This window comes from Bos indicus x Bos taurus, chromosome 12, assembly GCF_003369695.1.
Source record: "Bos indicus x Bos taurus breed Angus x Brahman F1 hybrid chromosome 12, Bos_hybrid_MaternalHap_v2.0, whole genome shotgun sequence".
Classification (NCBI taxonomy): Eukaryota; Metazoa; Chordata; class Mammalia; order Artiodactyla; family Bovidae; genus Bos; species Bos indicus x Bos taurus.
This window is the reverse complement of record NC_040087.1, coordinates 30,873,589-30,891,067: the sequence shown is the minus strand read 5'-3', so window position 1 is coordinate 30,891,067 and position 17,479 is coordinate 30,873,589. Positions and strand designations below refer to the sequence as shown.

The 17,479-nt window shown below is 43.6% G+C and overlaps 1 protein-coding gene across 2 annotated transcripts in view; it reads left to right on the top strand.

Moving 5' to 3' along the window:
- The window catches only part of MTUS2 (microtubule associated scaffold protein 2), a 388,026-nt gene that overhangs the window by 232,462 nt on the left and 138,085 nt on the right, over positions 1–17,479 (top strand). For both annotated transcript variants that reach the window (XM_027557497.1, XM_027557498.1), the window contains exon 7: positions 9,168–9,329. In XM_027557497.1, coding sequence (XP_027413298.1) covers positions 9,168–9,329 — 162 coding nt within the window. The remainder of the gene's footprint in view (positions 1–9,167; positions 9,330–17,479) is intronic.

Sequence of the window (17,479 nt, the reverse complement as noted above, 5' to 3'; positions counted from 1 at the left end):
AAGAGTCTGACACAACTGAGTGACTAACACACAACCCTCAGATGTTTTGGAACAATTAATTAAACAGGCCTACGACACAAAAAGCAAACTATAGTAGAGCCCGAAATCCAAGTTATGGAAATGGAACAACTAACCTTTCTTATTGGTCTGTTAATAAAAACTGGTAGGTAAGTCCTTGATCATTTCTATAATTTCTTGTACCATATTAATAACTTTAGCAGAATTTAAATTGAGTTCAAATCAGATGCTCTTATCTTTTAACAACTCCTATATTAAGCATATAATTAAAATGCTCCAGTTTAAATATTTTCCCCAAGGTTTTAACTCCTAAAAGATTCACACAGTGATGAACCAGAGTCTTCACGAGTGAGGGCTCAAGCTTTTAAGAACTTCAGGTAGGGAAAAGGGATTTATGATAACTGGTCTAATTGATATAAAAGAGGAATGGTAAGAGATTGCTTTTAATTACTCAAAAGTCTCTTGAAAAACCGTATTAGCCCTTGATCTTTTAAGTCACTAACCTGCATCAGTCACTAACCATGCTCTCTCCTTTGGGAATGTGACTTGGTAAATATTAAAGAGAATTTCTTAGATCAAAAGGAAACTTTCAGTCACTTATGTGCTGGGAGTTCACATGCCCTGGGCTGGGAGATGCTGGCTTTTACCCTCTGCGATTATATCTATGATCTTAAGAGAGATGGTCTGATCACCCCAACCTTTGCTCACTTTGATAACCAGCTTGGTCTCTCTTAGAGTCTGTTACTTAGCAGGAAATTGAGAGAAGATGTTATAGAGAAGATGGCATTTAATGAGGCTACGGAGGACGGGAAGGCTGGCCCATGTCTCAGGGTGTCACAGATGGGAGGGAATGGTACCACTCACACAGACCCACCCTGCCTTTACCATTCGTGTCCCTGCACTATGAACCTCACTTAACCAGTTGAGCTGCACCCATATTTCCCCAGTTCCTGAGCAAACTTAAGAAAGAAGACCCTCTTTGCTATATGTTAGAATGGATTCCAGGAAGGTTTTCCTGGAATGTCTGGGTGGGGAGTAAGAAGCGGGGACAGAGGTGTTTCTTGTTCTCTTCTGTGACAATTTAGTTGTGATCATTGTCAAAAGAAGGAAATTTGGGGGAAAAGAATGCCTAGCCCTGGGTCACTGTGCCAGCTACCGACTGAAGCCCTGGGAACCTGTGAAGGTAGAGGTGGCTGGCATTGTCGGCATCTGCTGCTTGCAGATATCATCTGCTTCCTTGATTGGTCTGGTGTGTCAGGGGAGAGATGTCTTGAGGGTATTTTCATAGGGCTTGCATGGAACAGGATTTCACAAAGCCAGGTGGCACATGGGACAGAGGGGGCTCTTGAAGAAATGACAGCTGATGAAACAGGGCTGCTTTTGATGATGTTGGTGCACACGCCGTGGATGACAGCTAACGTTTATTGAGTACCAGGCGTTTTACGAAGTGATGTGCATTATCTCATTGAAGTCTCAGGCTAAGCTAATGACATAGGGCAAATAAATAAATAAACTACATCATTAAAGAGGCTGAATGAGTTAACATTTTAAGGAGAATGTTACTAGGAAGGTTCAAATCCAGTCTTGAGTTTGGGCGGAACCTGTGGAGTCCATGACTGTGCTACATGGTGCTCTTATTATTACTACTCTTAAGACTTGCTGTCAGGGCTCTGATGGAAGAGCTCAGGAAGAGGAACTCTGCAGCAGGAATCCAGAGAATTCCTGTGGACCTGGTGAACCCTCTTCGCCCCACACTGACCCACAGAACTGCATCCTGCCGCCTCATGGTGAGGCGGTGTAGGTGATGTCTCCTGGAACCACTTACTGGACTCCTGGAAGACTGTACTGAGGAAGATACGCAGGCCAGCCTTGGATTAGTGAGAAGTCAACACTTGCTCTGGGCTTCCCGGGTGGCTCAGTGTAAAGAATTCACCTGCCAGTGCAGGAGACATGGGTTTGATCTTTGGATCGGGGAGATTCCTTGGAGAAGGAAACTACAACTCTCTCCAGTATTCTTGCCTGGAGAATTCCATGGACAAGAGGAGCCTAGCGGGCCGCAGGCCATGGGGTCATGAAGAGCGGACACGACTGAGAAACTAAAGAACAGCAGCGACACACTTGCTCTAGGTGAGGTGGGAGGAGTGAGAGGCGTGCCGCGTGTTTTTCCTTCTTTCCTTAGGACTTCGGTTACTGGGGAGAGATGGATAAAGGAGCACGATTCTTTAGAGGTACCTCTTCAGAGCTAGACCCCAGTCATTGTGTTGGAGAGACGTGAAGCCATGAGATGTTGGTGGTTGGAAGAAAAACAAGAGGCAGTAGCCTGATGAGACTAATATGCTTTGAATGAGGCTCAGTGTTGGCTTAGTGGGCATAGGGTCAGTGTTGCCTTTACTGAGGGCTTAGATGTGTCCAATACTATTCTAAGCACTTTAGTCTAAATATGTATAATAGTAACTCCTTTAAAGCAATAACTGTGATGATATCCACTGTTATCCTCCCTTTTACAGCTGAAGAAATGAAACAGAGAGAGAGTGAACCTCTTGTCCAGGCTTTGAATCTAGGCCATCTTAACATTTAACTATTATCCTCTCAAACTTTATCAAACCCCGAGATGAATGCTTAAGATGAGACCGAAGCAAGAACTGAAATGATACAGAGTAAAAATAATAGGTAAACAGTACACTCTCGGGGAGAGGGGTGGGATGCTTGGGCAAAGGACCCCAAAACTGTTAAATTCTGATGTTTATTTTTCTGCATATTGTTTTAAAAATGTTTGAAAAGCACCTTACTACATCACAGCCAGTTGACACCTTTTATGCTTAGTATGTCTGTGTTCATGGGAGCTGTTGAGGAAAGTGCGAAGCTTTTAGAGCATCTCTGGGCTCAGAAATGGAGAAAAGGAATTGGCTACGAAGGGAAGCACTGTCCCCATGGGATAGGTTTGCACTTAGTCCGTCCTTCATCCATACAGCAAGTACTTCTCCAGCACAGCCTTGTTGATAGTAGAACAGGAAGTCACAGTGCGGAATCCTGCCTGCCTGGAGTTTGCAGTCGAACTGTCAGAAAAATATGGTGGGACCAGATAGTGGAAGAATTAGAGTACCAGAAGGGCTTCCCTGATGGCTCAGTTGGTAAAAAATCTGCCTGCAATGCAGGAGACCCGAGTTCAATTGCTGGGTCGGGAAGATCCGCTGGAGAAAGGATAGGCTACCCATTCCAGTATTCTTAGGCTTCCCTTGTGGCTCAGCTGGTAAAGAATCTGCCCGCAATGCGGGAGACCTGAGTTCGATCCCTGGGTTGGGAAGATCCCCTGGAGAAGGGAAAGGCTACCCACTCCAGAATGCTTGCGTGGAGAATTCCATGGACACAGTCCATGGGATTGCAAAGAGTCAGACATGACTGAGCGACTTTCATTTTCTCTTTGGAGTACCAGAAAGACAACTTTGGAATTTACTTGGAAAATCTGGTAGAAGTATAGGGAGGGGATGCACTGAACGAGGGAGCATTGAAGGGGGTGGGAGGGGAAGGGTAGGGCCCTACCACTGTGTCCCCAGCAGGTGCTAAGGGACTGACGTGGGCAGACAAGGGGTATAAATCTGGAGTCTGTAACGGAAATGGAAGCACACTGCCTTGAATTGGTTGATAAAAGGGAGAGAGTCAGGAGGGTTCCGACACTTCAATTCTAAGTTTCAAGAGCAATGATGATCATTAATAATCAAAAAGATGGTCATACTGAGTTAAGTAAGTCAGAGAAGGATAAATATCAAATGACATCCCTTATGTGAGGAATCTAAAAAGACATGTTACAAATGAACTCCCTTAAAAAACAGAAAGAGACTCACAGACTTAGTGAACTTACGGCTGCTGGGGGGAGGATGGTGGGAAGGGATAGTTAGGGAGTTTGGAATGGACATGTGCACACTGCTATATTTAAAATGAATAACCAACAAGGACCTACTGTACACAGGGATCTGTGCTCAGTGTTATATGGCAACCTGGATGGGAGAGGAGTTTGGGGGAGACTGGATACATGTATATGTATGGCTGAATCCCTTCACTATCCACCTGAAACTGTCATTGTTAATTGGTTTATGAAAGTGAAAGTCGCTCAGTCGTGTCCGACTCTTTGCAACCCCATGGACTATACAGTTCATGGAATTCTTCAGGCCAGAAAACTGGAGTGGCTAGCCCTTCCCTTCTCCAGGGGATCTTCCCAACTCAGGGATCGAACTCAGGTCTCCCGCACTGCAGGCATATTCTTTACCAGCTGAGCCACAAGAGAGGCCCAAGAATACTGGATTGGGTAGCCTATCCTTTCTCCAGCAGATCTTCCCGACCCGGGAATTGAATTGGGGTCTCCTTCATGGCAGGCAATTCTTTACCAACTGAGCTGTCAGGGAAGACCCTAATTGGTCTATATTCCAATACAAAATAAAAAGTTTAAATAAGTAAATAAAATGCTTGTTCCCTGGGGGGATGGCTTAGGTTGAGAAAACAAAGGTTAAAAAAATAATAGTAATAAAGGAGGGTGGGGGCTAGTGTGCAGCAGAGGGAAATGTTTACTTTAGACATTCCCTGTTGCCCAGCCTCTCCACTTAAAGTGATGTCCCCTCCTTCACCCTTGAGTTTCTCCTGCTCCTGTGTTTCTTTCATAACTGATGGCAGTTAGAGATGATCTTGTTTATCTGTACCTGTTTGGGTCTGGATGTCCCCCCACTGGAATGTAAGTGGTGTGAAGACAGGACCATGTCTGTCAGGCGCCCCCTGCCCAGGGCAGAGCCTGCCACAGAGTCTTGATCTTCTTCATTCAGACAAAGATACATCTTTGCTGAAATGATAAGCTAGCAGGTTTACCTTAGCACTTCAGTGAGAAATAAAGCATACACCTGAGTTAAAATATGTGGGAGGCAGGAAATAAAACATTCAGTTGGTACTTTAATAATTAAACTAAATTTTGCTGCCAAGTGATAAATATGGCTAAGTCAATGAAATATGCATCAGTGAAGCAATTGTGCAGCCAGAACATTATACAACTTGATTGCTTGGGATTGTTTAAAAAAATCAGTGAAGATTAATCATTATAATACAGATAAATACTCAGAATCAAAGAAAGATGTTTCTTCAAGTTTGGCTGTAATGCCTTCATGGTATTAATAACAGATTTGCTATTTTTGTACAGTCTTCCCAACCTCATTCTAGTCTAGTTGATGTTCATCTCTCAATCCATTCTTTTCTTCTTTTAAAGCTCAGCTTCAGCTATCCACATTCCCAGTAAGTGAGGTAGGGATATGGAACGGAAACCCTGGCTTCAGTCATGGTCAGAATCATCCTTTGCAGCAGGTTGGGGGGACACACTCATCACTTTGTGGGGTGCTCTCAGGGCTCCTGTATATCTACCCTTCCTCCTCCTGGTGTCTCAGATCCTTCCAGGGACTTTTATTCTTGCAGTGCCGCCTTGTCTGGCCTGAATTTTCACACATCCTCCTCTGTCCGTGGTGCAGGCCCACATCTACTCAGACTCATCATTCGTGCATGCTTATCCACTGCAGGAGACTCGGGCTGGTTGAGAATGGGATGGCTAGTTACACGCGTGGACCACTCCCACTGGCTGGGTCCTCAGGAGCATCTCTGGCTCACACAGCCATGGTTCATTTCCAGTTGCTTTCTCCTTTTATCGAGCAGTGGTTTGATATTGTCTGCATTGTTGTCAAATACTAGAGCAGTTACAGAATTCAGCAGCCCTTTGCAAATTCAGAGGACTTGTCATTTACTCAGTAAAGTGTCTTTAAGTGCTGGTCAACTTCAGCTGGTTTTCAAAGAGGGGTATTCTTTACTGCCAACTGTCTCCCACAATAATGGACAAGAAGGGAGTTCAGTTTTATTTTATTATATTATTTTGTTTCATTTTATTTTTTTTGTAATTCAAGACTTCTCTCAAAGGGGAGTACAAAGCTTCCTTGACACTTCATACTTCGAACAGATGAATTACTTCCCAGCCTGGATAACAGCAGAATTTCCAAATTGAGATGTTCACTGAATTATAAATTTCATGTAAGAGAATAATACCGAGCACAAAAGGATTTGATAAAAGGGTATTTGAACTCTGATACAAAATATTCCCCTTCTTAAGAATATTTAATAAACTGTTAAATAAAAGATGCCGTGTGAAAGATTTGATGTTCAACTTCCAGTGCAGTTTTCAGTAGGTAGATTATTCTGGCAGTATGTCAGCAGGAGGCTGAACATTAGCTAATTCCATGTGAATTTAGTGATGTTGAAAATTTTTTCATGCCTCTGTTGGCCATCTATATATTTTCTTTGTAAAAATGTCTATTCAGCTCCTCTGCGTATTTTTAATAGGGTTGTTGAGTTGTATGAGTTCTTTAAATATTTTGGATATTAACTCATTATTGGATGTATTATTTGCAAATATCTTCTCCCATTTGGTAGGTTGTCTCCTAATTTTATTGATGGTTTCCTTCGCTGTGCAGAAGCTTTGTAGTTTGATATCATCTTGTTTGTTTATTTTTGCTTTTGTTTCCCTTCCCTGAAGAGACATTTGTGGATCGATACTGCTAAGACCGGGGTCACAGAGTGTGTACTGCCTGTGCTTTCTTCTAGGAGTTTCATGGTTTCAGGTCTTGTATTCAGGTCTTTAATACATTTTGACCTGATTTTTGTGTACTGTGTGGCAGTGGTCTGGTTTCATTTTTTCTGCTCCTGTGCTTACTTTTAAATCTGAAATTCAGGGTACAGTGTGCCTCCTTTCAGTGGAGTTTCATCATCTTTGTACTGTTTGTGTGAATCAAATGTATTTCCTATCCCTGTCTTTCGTTGTTTTTGTTCAGTTCCCAAGTCATGTCTGACTCTTTATGACCCCATGGACTGCAGCATGCCAGACTTCCTGGTCCTTCACCATCTCCAAGAGTTTGCTCAAACTCATATCCATTGAGTCATTGATGCCATCCAACCATCTCATCCTTTGTCACCGCCTTCTCCTGCCCTCAATCTTTCCCAACATCAGGGTCTTTTCCAATAAGTTGATTTTTTGCATCACTTGGCCAAAAAATTAGAGCTTCAGCATCAGTCCTTCCAGTGAATATTCAGGGTTGATTTCCTTTAGAATGGACTGGTCTGATCTCCTTGCAGTCCAAGGGACTCTCAAGAGTCTTCTCCAGCACCACAGTTCAGAAGCATCAATTCTTCAGCACTCAGCTTCTTTATGATCCAACTCTCACATCCGTACATGACTACTGGAAAAACCATAGCTTTGACAACATGGACCTTTGTTGGCAAAGTGATAGCCCTGTTTAGAACTATTTAAAACCTTACACAGGACCTTCAGAGAACTATAGGGCATAGGTTCTGTGTTAGGAAATAGCCGTCTTTATTCTTCCTTCCTAAATACTGTTTTGTTAAGAGACAAAACAGATTTCACTCATTTTAAACAGACTTTCAGGTCTTCAGAGGGAGGAAAGCAGCCATCTCTTACTCTGAGGGGTTGAATTAAACTCCTGAACATTTGAACACTAAAGCCATTTTAATAATGTTATCATTTTGATGCAGGCCCTATCTGCATAGAATGTTAGGGCTATCCTTTTAAAATGATAGAAACAAAAACTTTAATCTTTCACTACAATTACATACATATCTTCCAGCTGTCAGTGTGTATTTTCCATGGTAGACAGTCACGTTCCTAACTGGATAGTTTTCATCCCAACAGGCAGTAATCTCAGTATATTCAGGCTTTCTATTTAATTTGGTAGATTAGTCTTTGCAGCTGTTACTCAGAGGTGCATTTAGAAGATTTATCCTTTAATAGGAATAGATGGTGGTGTCATATATTGTCTTTAAGAGATTACACATATAGCCAGCATAGTAGGTTTAAAAATTTATAGAGGAGAAAAAATGGGCCACGACCATTCTGGCATTTAAATCTGACACAAATCCCAGTATGCCCTGTCTTCAGAGCAGCCCATCATAAAGAAGCTATTCTGTTGACACAGAGCCTGTTTCTATGTTGAATAGAAAACTGAAATGACCAATAGACATCTTCTGCCTTTGCAATAAACTGGGCTCTAATGCAGGGTCCTCTTAATTTGATGCTGTTGCTGCTGTTTAGTTGCTCAGTCGTGTCTGACTCTTTGCAACCCCATGGACTATAGCCTGCCAGGCTCCTCTGTCCTTGGGATTTTCCAGGCAAGAATCCTGGAGTGGGTTGCCATTTCCTTTTCCAGGGGATCTTCAGACCTAGGGATGGAATTTGCATCTCCTGCATTGACAGGCAGGTTTTTTACCACTGAGCCACTAGGGTAGCCCCCTTAGTTTGATGAAGCCTCGGCTTGTCAGATCAAAAGCTTCGTGAATTTCAAGGGGATTCTCTGCCTGCATGCTTCTCACCCATCTCCCTTTATCCAAAGGCCCTTATTCTGAAGATGAAATGAGCTGGGTTTCAGGGAGCCCTGAATCCTCTTCTGGACCAGCGGTGTACGTGTGTGTGTCCTTACTCTCATCTCCTCTGGGACACTTACATTGGTTTTCAGAAAAGTGTTGCTCATCCTCTGACAGTTATAAAATGAATGCTTATCATATGTGTGTACAGCTTGTTGTTTAGTTGTTCAGTCATGTCCGACTCTTTTGTGATCCTATGGACTATCACCCACAAGGCTCCTCTGTCCATGGGATTTTCCAGGCAAGAATACTAGAGTGGGTTGCCATTTCCTTCTCCAGGGACTCTTCCTGACCCAGGGATCAAACCTGTGTCTCCTGCATTGGCAGGTGGGTTCTTTACCACTGAACCATCTGGGAAGCCTGTGTATGCAGCTGCACATCCAGAAAAGCAAATTGTGTGTGCATGCGTGTGCGTGTGCGTGTGTGTGTGTAAAATCTTCCGTGGAGCGAAGCTGTTCTTGGTTTTGGTGGAGCCTGTGGCGTGTGGGTTTGGAGGACAGACCTCCCTGCAGTGACTGAAGGCAACCTCTTTTTCCACACCTCATCCCAGAGAAATGCTTTTCAAGGCCACTCATCAGGAGTTGGGTCAAGTTCTGATGCAGGTGGAGGCTTCAGGGATAGATAGGTGGTGGTGCCCAGCAAGGGGGTCTACCCGTTTTTCATGACACTGTCATTAACGCACAGTCTGCCTCCTGCAGGTTCATCCTTTGGAACTGAAGACCAGCCACCTCTAAAGGCAGCTCTCCCTGCCAAAGACACACCCAAGGGGGCTGGCCGGGCAGCCCCTCCAGTTTCCTCCAGCGCGACCACACCCCGCAGGAGTTTGCTTCCGGCACCGAAATCCACATCCACACCGGCTGGTAAGACTCATGCTGCAGAGAAACTGCAGTGGAGAGCTTTTTCTGAGAGCCTCTGGGTACATCAGCTGTTTAGACGGGATGACAGATGTCTTTCCGGTGGCTTTTAATATTAGTGGTAATAATAGTACCACGATTCTCAAGGCACTTTCATCTATTCCTGTGTTTAAATTCTTAAAACTCCTTCTTACTCCTCCTAGTGACTGGTAACCCATCAAATCACAGATTCCAGTGCCAAAAAAAAAAAGGGGTCAAGCTCATTTAGGCTCATTTTGCTTAGGGAAGCAGGTGCTGATGAAATCTATCACTGGAAGAATGGTAGGAGCTAGCTACAGACTCTGCAACCCAGGAGTGATCACATGGTCCCTGGGGGAACACTGCTGCCTCAACAGGGATGTAGGGGTTCTGTCCCCCTGCACATTCCAGGCTGGTTCCATCCAGGCCAGGATGCAGGGATCAGCAGCTATGGCAGAAGGCTGGCTCCAGAGTCATGTTGTGCTTGCCGTGTCCAGGCCAGCAAAGCCAGTGCCCCTCCTGACCTGGGAAGCTAGTGACAGACGCAGGGGACTCAACTGATGTAAACGTGTGACACGTGAAGGTGCTTGTCAGCAGCTGAAGCTGCTGGATGTGGCCCCCGCCTGCCTTCTCCTCCCGTGTCTCACGCATGCGTGTTTGCCTTCAGGATGTCCAAGCATCCAGCATGTGGCTTAGCCTCATCTTCTGCACTATGTGTAGGAAGATACTGAGAGTGAGGGAGCCTGGGTCTTGAGCCTGAATCCACGTTAGATGGTTCACCTCTGACGGTGTTCATTCCTCCGTGTTATTCTTCTATGCTCCTGTGCTCATGTACCAGCGATATGTACACATAGATGGGCCTGGTTCCTAAAAGTAAAATTGCATTGTACCTTTTTTTTTTTTTTTTTTTGATGTGGACCATTTTTAAAGTCTTTATTGAATGTGTTGCAATACTACTTATGTTTTATGTTTTGTTTGTTTGGTTTTTTTTGGCCAAGAGGCATGTGGGATCTTAGCTTCCTGACCAGGGATCAAACCCACATCCCCTGCTTTAGAAGGCGGAGTCAACCACCAGACCACCAGGGAAGTCCTATACATTTTTCTACATGTCACTTTCCTTACTGAAGGCATGTCATAGAGCTGCCCTCAAAGTCAGTGCATGGCTGTTTTCCACTGGTTGCCTAGTGTGGCTATACCATGATCTATTCAGACATTCCCCTACCGGCAGGCATTCACTTTGTAACTGGCATTTGCCACTATTAACTGATGCTTCGGTACATGTCCTTGAACAGGTGACATTCTTTCTACAAGATTGATCCCCAGGAGTGGGATGGCTGTGCTTGATGTGTTAATGGATATGACTGGATTCCTTTTCAAAGGCTTCATTTCCACCCATATCGCTAATAAGAATAGATACTTATCATTAAAAAAAAAAAAAGTGTCCATTTAATGGGAGTGAAATTATATTTCAGTGTTATTTTAATTTGCATTTCCCTGATCACTTCAATGGAGCATCACCTCATAATCCCCTCTCAGTTCAGTTTAGTTCAGTCGCTCAGTCGTGTCCGACTCTTTGCGACCCCATGAATCGCAGCATGCCAGGCCTCCCTGTCCATCACCATCTCCCGGAGTTCACCCAGACTCACGTCCATCGAGTTAGTGATGCCATCCAGCCATCTCATCCTCTGTCGTCCCCTTCTCCTCCTGCCCCCAGTCCCTCCCAGCTGGGGACATGTAAATTGACCTGTTTGGTTTTTTCTTCCTCAGTGGAGGGAAAGCTCCCGGGGACAGTGACCTTGTCCCATTTATTTAGCCCAGTATCCCTGATCCTGCAGTCGCCTCAGTGACTAACTCCCAGTGGCTACTTAGCATCTATTCATTAACAGTCGGATGAATCAACGAATCAGTGAATGAATGTCAACGACCTATGACTCTCTTTTAGTTCCAGTTTCTTAACATGTTTGGTTTGGGTTTAAATAGAAAATAAGTAGACAAGCCTACAGTGAGTTAAAATACAGTGTTGAATAAATCCTGTAGACCTGTGTTTATCAAATTTTAGTGCCTCAAAACTACCTGTAGAGCTTGTTAGAAAAGATTACTGGCTCTCGTCCTGAGTGACTTATTCAGTGGGTCTGGGGTGAAGCCTCAGAAATTGCATTTCTAGTAAATTCCTGGGCTTCCCAGGTGGCTCAGTGGTAAAGAATCTGCCTGCCAATGTTCAATCCCTGGGTCAGGAAGATCCTCTGGAGAAGGAAATGGCACCTACTCCAATATCCTTGCCTGGGAAATCCCCCGGACAGAGGAGCCTGGTGGGCTACAGTCCATGGGGTCACAAAGAGCGCACAACTGAGCACATAGCACATAACTTAATACACATAAGGCTCTGCATTTGATTTTCCAAAGACATAAAACTTCTTATACATTTTCCCATTATTGACAAGGAGGAGGTGTTAAGGTGTTTAGAACAAGAGTTAATTACCACCATTTGCTAGGTGGAGGACCCCACCCCAGCCTCTGTGTAAACCCTTGGCTGTGGCCCCTGTGAAATGGACTCATCTGGGGAAAGTGTGGTTGGGAAAATAGAGCAGAAGATGAGAGATTTCAGGACATTCTCTTCTAACTTGCATCTCACTCCAACACCTAATTTAATAACAATTTAAAAATTATGATTAAAAGATACATTTTATTACTGAATTTTAACTTTGCATTTATCCCATAGGTATGAATTTTTCATTTAAATAAAATGTAGTTCCTAATACCAAATCAGCTTTCCCATTGCCTTGTTCTGTCATCAGACTAATTAAAAAGCAGAAGGCAGGCATGCAAATTACAGTTAAATTCCAAATAATTGGGTTTCTTGGGACTGTAGGGTATTTGGGTTATTCTAATTACTTGGGTAACACCAACCCTTGTTTTAACTCATGCTGGTATTTCTAAACTGTGATGTGTCACTTCTTTCCCTTGGTGATTCCAGGCTAATGATGGCAAGCTCTTGTGTCTTTGGGTCAACTGTTCAATTACTGTCATCCATGTCTTCAAATGCAACATGTACCCACAATAGAACATGCCCGGGGAATGCTTGGGCTGTTTCTTTTAACCTAGATTTCTGATGTGAGTTTTTTCTGTGAGTAACTTTTTTCTGGTTTGTTTATTCAGGAAACATTTTAAACACTTGCTTTAAGCCATAGGTGACTTAGATTCAAGAATAATTAGAACAGTCACAATAAGGTAAACAGAATTGTACACTAATAATTAGAGTGTCCCTTGGACAGCAAGGAGATTAAACAAGTCAATCCTAAAGGAAGTCAACCTTGAATATTCACTGGAAGGACTGATGCTGAAGCTGAAGTGTTTGGCCACCTGGTGCAAAGAACGGACTCATCTGAGAAGACCCTGATGCTGGGAAAGATTGAAAGCAGGAGAAGAAGGGGATGACAGAGGATGAGATGGTCGGATGGCATCACTGACTCAGTTGACATGAGTCTGGGCAAACTCGGGGAAATAGTGAAGCACAGGGAAGCCTCGTGTGCTGATGTCCATGGGGTCAGAGAGTTGGACACAACTGAGTGACTGAACAACAATTAGAGTGAGAACAAGAGATCTGTAATCTTATCCGCTGGCTGTCAGTTATTTCTAGCAGACCAGGAAGTCATTGTAAGATGGATTAAGAGGGACTTCCCTGGTGGTCCAGTGGCTAAGATTCTGTGCTCCGAGTGCAGGGGGCCCAGGTTCTGTCCCTGGTCAAGGCACTAGGTCCCACATGCCACAGCTAAAGAGCCTGTGTGCTGCAGTTAGACTCGGTGCAGCTGAAATAAAACAATATTTTTTTTAAAAGATGGGTTAAGAAACAAATGACCCAAAAAAGTTTAAATTAAATATAATAGACTTTTAAAATCACTTAATCACTTTCTCTTTATTTGTTTAATCATTTTCTGATTTGTTTATTTTGTAATCACTTTCTGATTTCAGCAAAGATACAAGGTAGCATGCAGTAAAGGGCCCAGAGGATTAAAAATCCAAGTAATAAAAAAGAGAAGAGCCTGATAAAACTGGACTCAGAGCTTCCTGGCTGCAAGAAGAAAGAAAGAAAGAAAAAACATAATTAGGGGGGGAAAAAATAGAGTGTGGCACTTTATCAGAAGAGAGAACTTGTTTTTTAGCACAAATGTGTATGTACGATTTTAATTTTGTGAATTTTTAAAAAATTACGTTGAACAACATAATGGACAACTTTAATAGTATATTTTTAAGCATATCTTTTCTCATAATAAAATAATTGAAATAGTTTAAAATTTGGGAATAGGGAAGGCCTTCCTGAACATGATATAAAACCTGGAAACCTTTAAAAAAAAAGATTTAACTACATACAAATTTTAAATTGTCTGCAATAATGAACATCATAGAATTAAGAAGGTTGATAGACTGAATGAAAATGCTGCAACAAAGTTTTAATATGAAAATCAATAGAAAAAAATACAACTTAATTTGAAAAAATAGGTAAAATATATGAATGGGTGACTTAGACCATAGAAGAACAAAGTGGTCAGTGGCCATAAATATATGAAAAGATATTCAAATTCACTTAAAACCTATATACCTAACCTCTGTGCTGTGTTGCTTAGGCATTCTTACTCAGATGGAAGCCAGTTAATTACATTTTATTGAAATAACTGTCATTGAAAAATAAAGGTTGAGATTGAGTCTTCCTTTTTTTAAATTAACTTATTTTAATTGGAAGTTAATTACTTTACAATATTGTGATGGATTTTGCCATACATCGGTATGAATCAGCCATAGATATACATGTGTCCACCACATCCTGAACCCCCCCCCCACCTCCCTCCCCACCCCATCACTCCGGGTTGTCCCACAGCACAGGCTTTGGGTGCCCTGCATCATTCATCAAACTCCCGCTGGCTCGTAGTGTATATGTTTCAATGCTCTTCTCTCAAATCATCCCACCCTCTCCTTCTCCCACTAAGTCCAAAAGTCTGTTCCTTACATCCGTGTCTCCTTTGCTGCCTTGCACATAGGATCGTCGGTCCCATCTTCCTAGATTCCATATATATGTGTTAGTATTCATCTTTCTCTTTCTGACTTACTGTACTCTGTATAATAGGCTTTAGGTTCATCCACCGCCTTAGAACTGAGCGAGTGAGTCTTCTTTCTGGGACAATGCTAGTTATGCACACACCGCACCCTGATCCCCTACAATCCATTCTGGATTCTGTCCACGTCCCTTCTTTCCCTGGGCTTTCAGTCACAGGCTGAGAACTAATAACACTGTACTGAGCAAGATCTACTCCCAGAATATCATCTTCCTATAAGTTAATAAAGATCTTAGCTTCTTTGACATCAGTATGATGACAAAGGAAACTGTCATGGATTTAGTGCTAATGGTTAAAAAAAAAAAAAGTATGGAACACCCTCTCCATTGCTATATAAAGAGAAGAATTTTAGAAACTTAACCTTAGTCTTTTAGTGACTCTTTGTCTCTGAATTTTCATGAAAAGCTGTTCTGTTGTTCGTATGTCAAATACAACATCTCACCAGGATGTTGATCTACGTAATTTTGCACAAATATTCAGGCTTTACCCATTGACTTTTCTAACTGGTCTGCAGTTGTTGTAGCAAAGGGGAGAATATTTTCAGTTGAAGTGTTGATCTGATGATAGGATACTGCTTGGTCAATATGCCTTCTGATTGTGTCATGTTGACACGATGTATTATGGAAAATAAAATTCCTTTATTCAGACTCAGCTATATAGAAGGATTTCGTATGGCTATACAGAGAATGAACAGCTGATGTCTTATTGTTTCGGTTTCTCTCCCCCTAAGGAAAAAATTCTCTGGGAATAGTGAGGCTGTTGCTTTATAGGTACAGAAGCTCCACTTGTATCACAAAAATTATTTTACTTCTTTAAAAGCAGGTTATTATTTCTGTATTAAAATCACAGATGTAGGTGTTTTTTGGCGTGTATGTGTGCTCGCTCAGTTGCGTCCGACTCTTTGCAGCCCCATGGACTATAGCCCACCAGGTTCCTCTGTCCATAGAGTTTTCCAGGCAAGAATACTGGAGTGGATTGCCATTTCCTCCTCCAGGGGATCTTCCCAACCCAGGGATTGAACCTGCATCTCTTGCATCTCCTGCATTGGCAGGCGGGTTCTTCACCACTGCATCACCTGAGAATTCCTATTTCTGGGTATACTATAGCCTTTCCTGGTGGCTCAAAGGGTAAAGAATCTGCTTGTAATACAGGAGACCCGGATTTGATCCCTGAGTCGGGAATATCCCCTGGAGAAGGGAATGGCAACCCACTCTAGTATTCTTGCTTGGAGAATTCCATGGGCAGAGGAGCCTGGTGAGCTACAGTCCATAGAGTTGCAAAGAGTTAGACACGACTGACAGACTAACACTTTCTTCTTTCTTCATAGTGTAAAAATACCAGTAGCGTGTCTGCACCGTCAGAATGTTTTTACCGAGCACTTGGATGTTCTGGGTTCTGTAAACAGCCTGCTCTAACATGTCTCCTCACCCTCCCTCCAGTCTGGCCAAGCATCATCTCCCCTCTCTGGGCACATCTAAATAAAGAGACTCAGTAAGAACTTGCTGAAACAAAATATGCAACTTTAGGACAAGACAGGACAGGTAAAGGGCTCACTTTGCCACGGGCATCTTGGATCTGGAGGTTGGGGACTTGTTCTCACCATAGCAGGTGACGTATGCTCCTTTAATGGAAATGACTCTGAGAGGCAGTTCTGACGGTGAGAGAGTCATGGCACCGCACAGTGTGGAAGCCCATGCTGACCCAGGCGTGGGACCTGCAGGGGACAAGCCCAGAGCAATTAGGTTGCGCTGGGCTCTTCAGTACAGGGGGTGTTATCACTTGGTGTTGGCTGTGTTCTCCCTGAGACGGGGTCCCCATGGTTCCCCCAGCTTTAGCTCATCAGTCCTCGTGAAGCCAACAGAGGGACCTGCAATGGCTTGGGGGTGGAGGCGTTTACAGGAGAGTAGAAGTGTTAGAAAGAACATTAGTGGGAGAAAAATTAAGGTGATACATTTGAGGCCTGTTCCTTTGCATGAGGTCCCAGAGATAGGAAAATATGGCGGGATGATGGATGGAGTGACTATCCATTGCATGGTTCAGAGGGTGGTGTTTGTGGGTGTCTTGGAAGGCCTGTTTGCTGTTCTTTCTGGCCAGCAGTGGGTGGAGAGCTTCCTCCCCACCAGGCCAGAAGGCCCTGTGAGTCCCATGCTATGACCCCAGAGTCCAGCTCAGTCACTCTGGGCCGGGCAAAGTCAGGGGAGGTGTGGATGGGCTTCCATTCATTCCATGGAGGTTTCGAGAGCACCTTCTCTGAGTTAAGCTCTGTGTTGGATGCTGGGGGACATCACGTGAATGGGACAGACACAGTCCTTGTTTCTACAGGGCTGCTGGTGTCACAGGAGAAAAAAGCATAAAACTCATACTTACACACGTATTTAATTATGGTTATGCTGAGTGTAACAGGCTTCCCCAGTGGCTCAGCAGTAAAAAATGTACGCAGGAGACTTGGGTTCGATCCCTGGGTTGGGTTGATTCCCTGGAGTGGGAAATGGCAACCCACTCGGGTGTTTTTGCCTGGGAAATCCCTTGGACAGAGGAGCTTGAAGGGCTGTAATCCACGGGGTCTCAAAGAGTTGGACAGGGCTGGGTGGACACACACCCACGCTGAGTGTACGGTGGAGGCGTATTTAACAGACCTAACACAGTGTGCAAAAAGCATGCAGGGGAGACCTAACCAGTCAGTCCGAGTTGCCAGGCGGCAGGAGTGGGGATGGCGTTCTGTGCAGGTGACCATGTAGATCCCCTCTTTGTAAATATTAGAGGTTCCCAGGTCTCCCTCCCCACTGAAAGTCTTGAACCTAGGCTGCTGACCACTAGATGGCTTGTTAATTTGAAAACGTGCAGCCTCCTCTCCCCTTTCAACCCTTTTGTGGAAGAACTGGAAAGCTGGTAAAAAGACAGGGTCAAAAATAAAAAAGTACAGAAAATGTACAGCTGCTTCCTCAGTCACTGCTTTTACTGGTGGGTCCCCTCTTCATCATCACACAAGCATTGCCCCTTAGGTGGTTCATTGGGACAGTTTGATTTTGT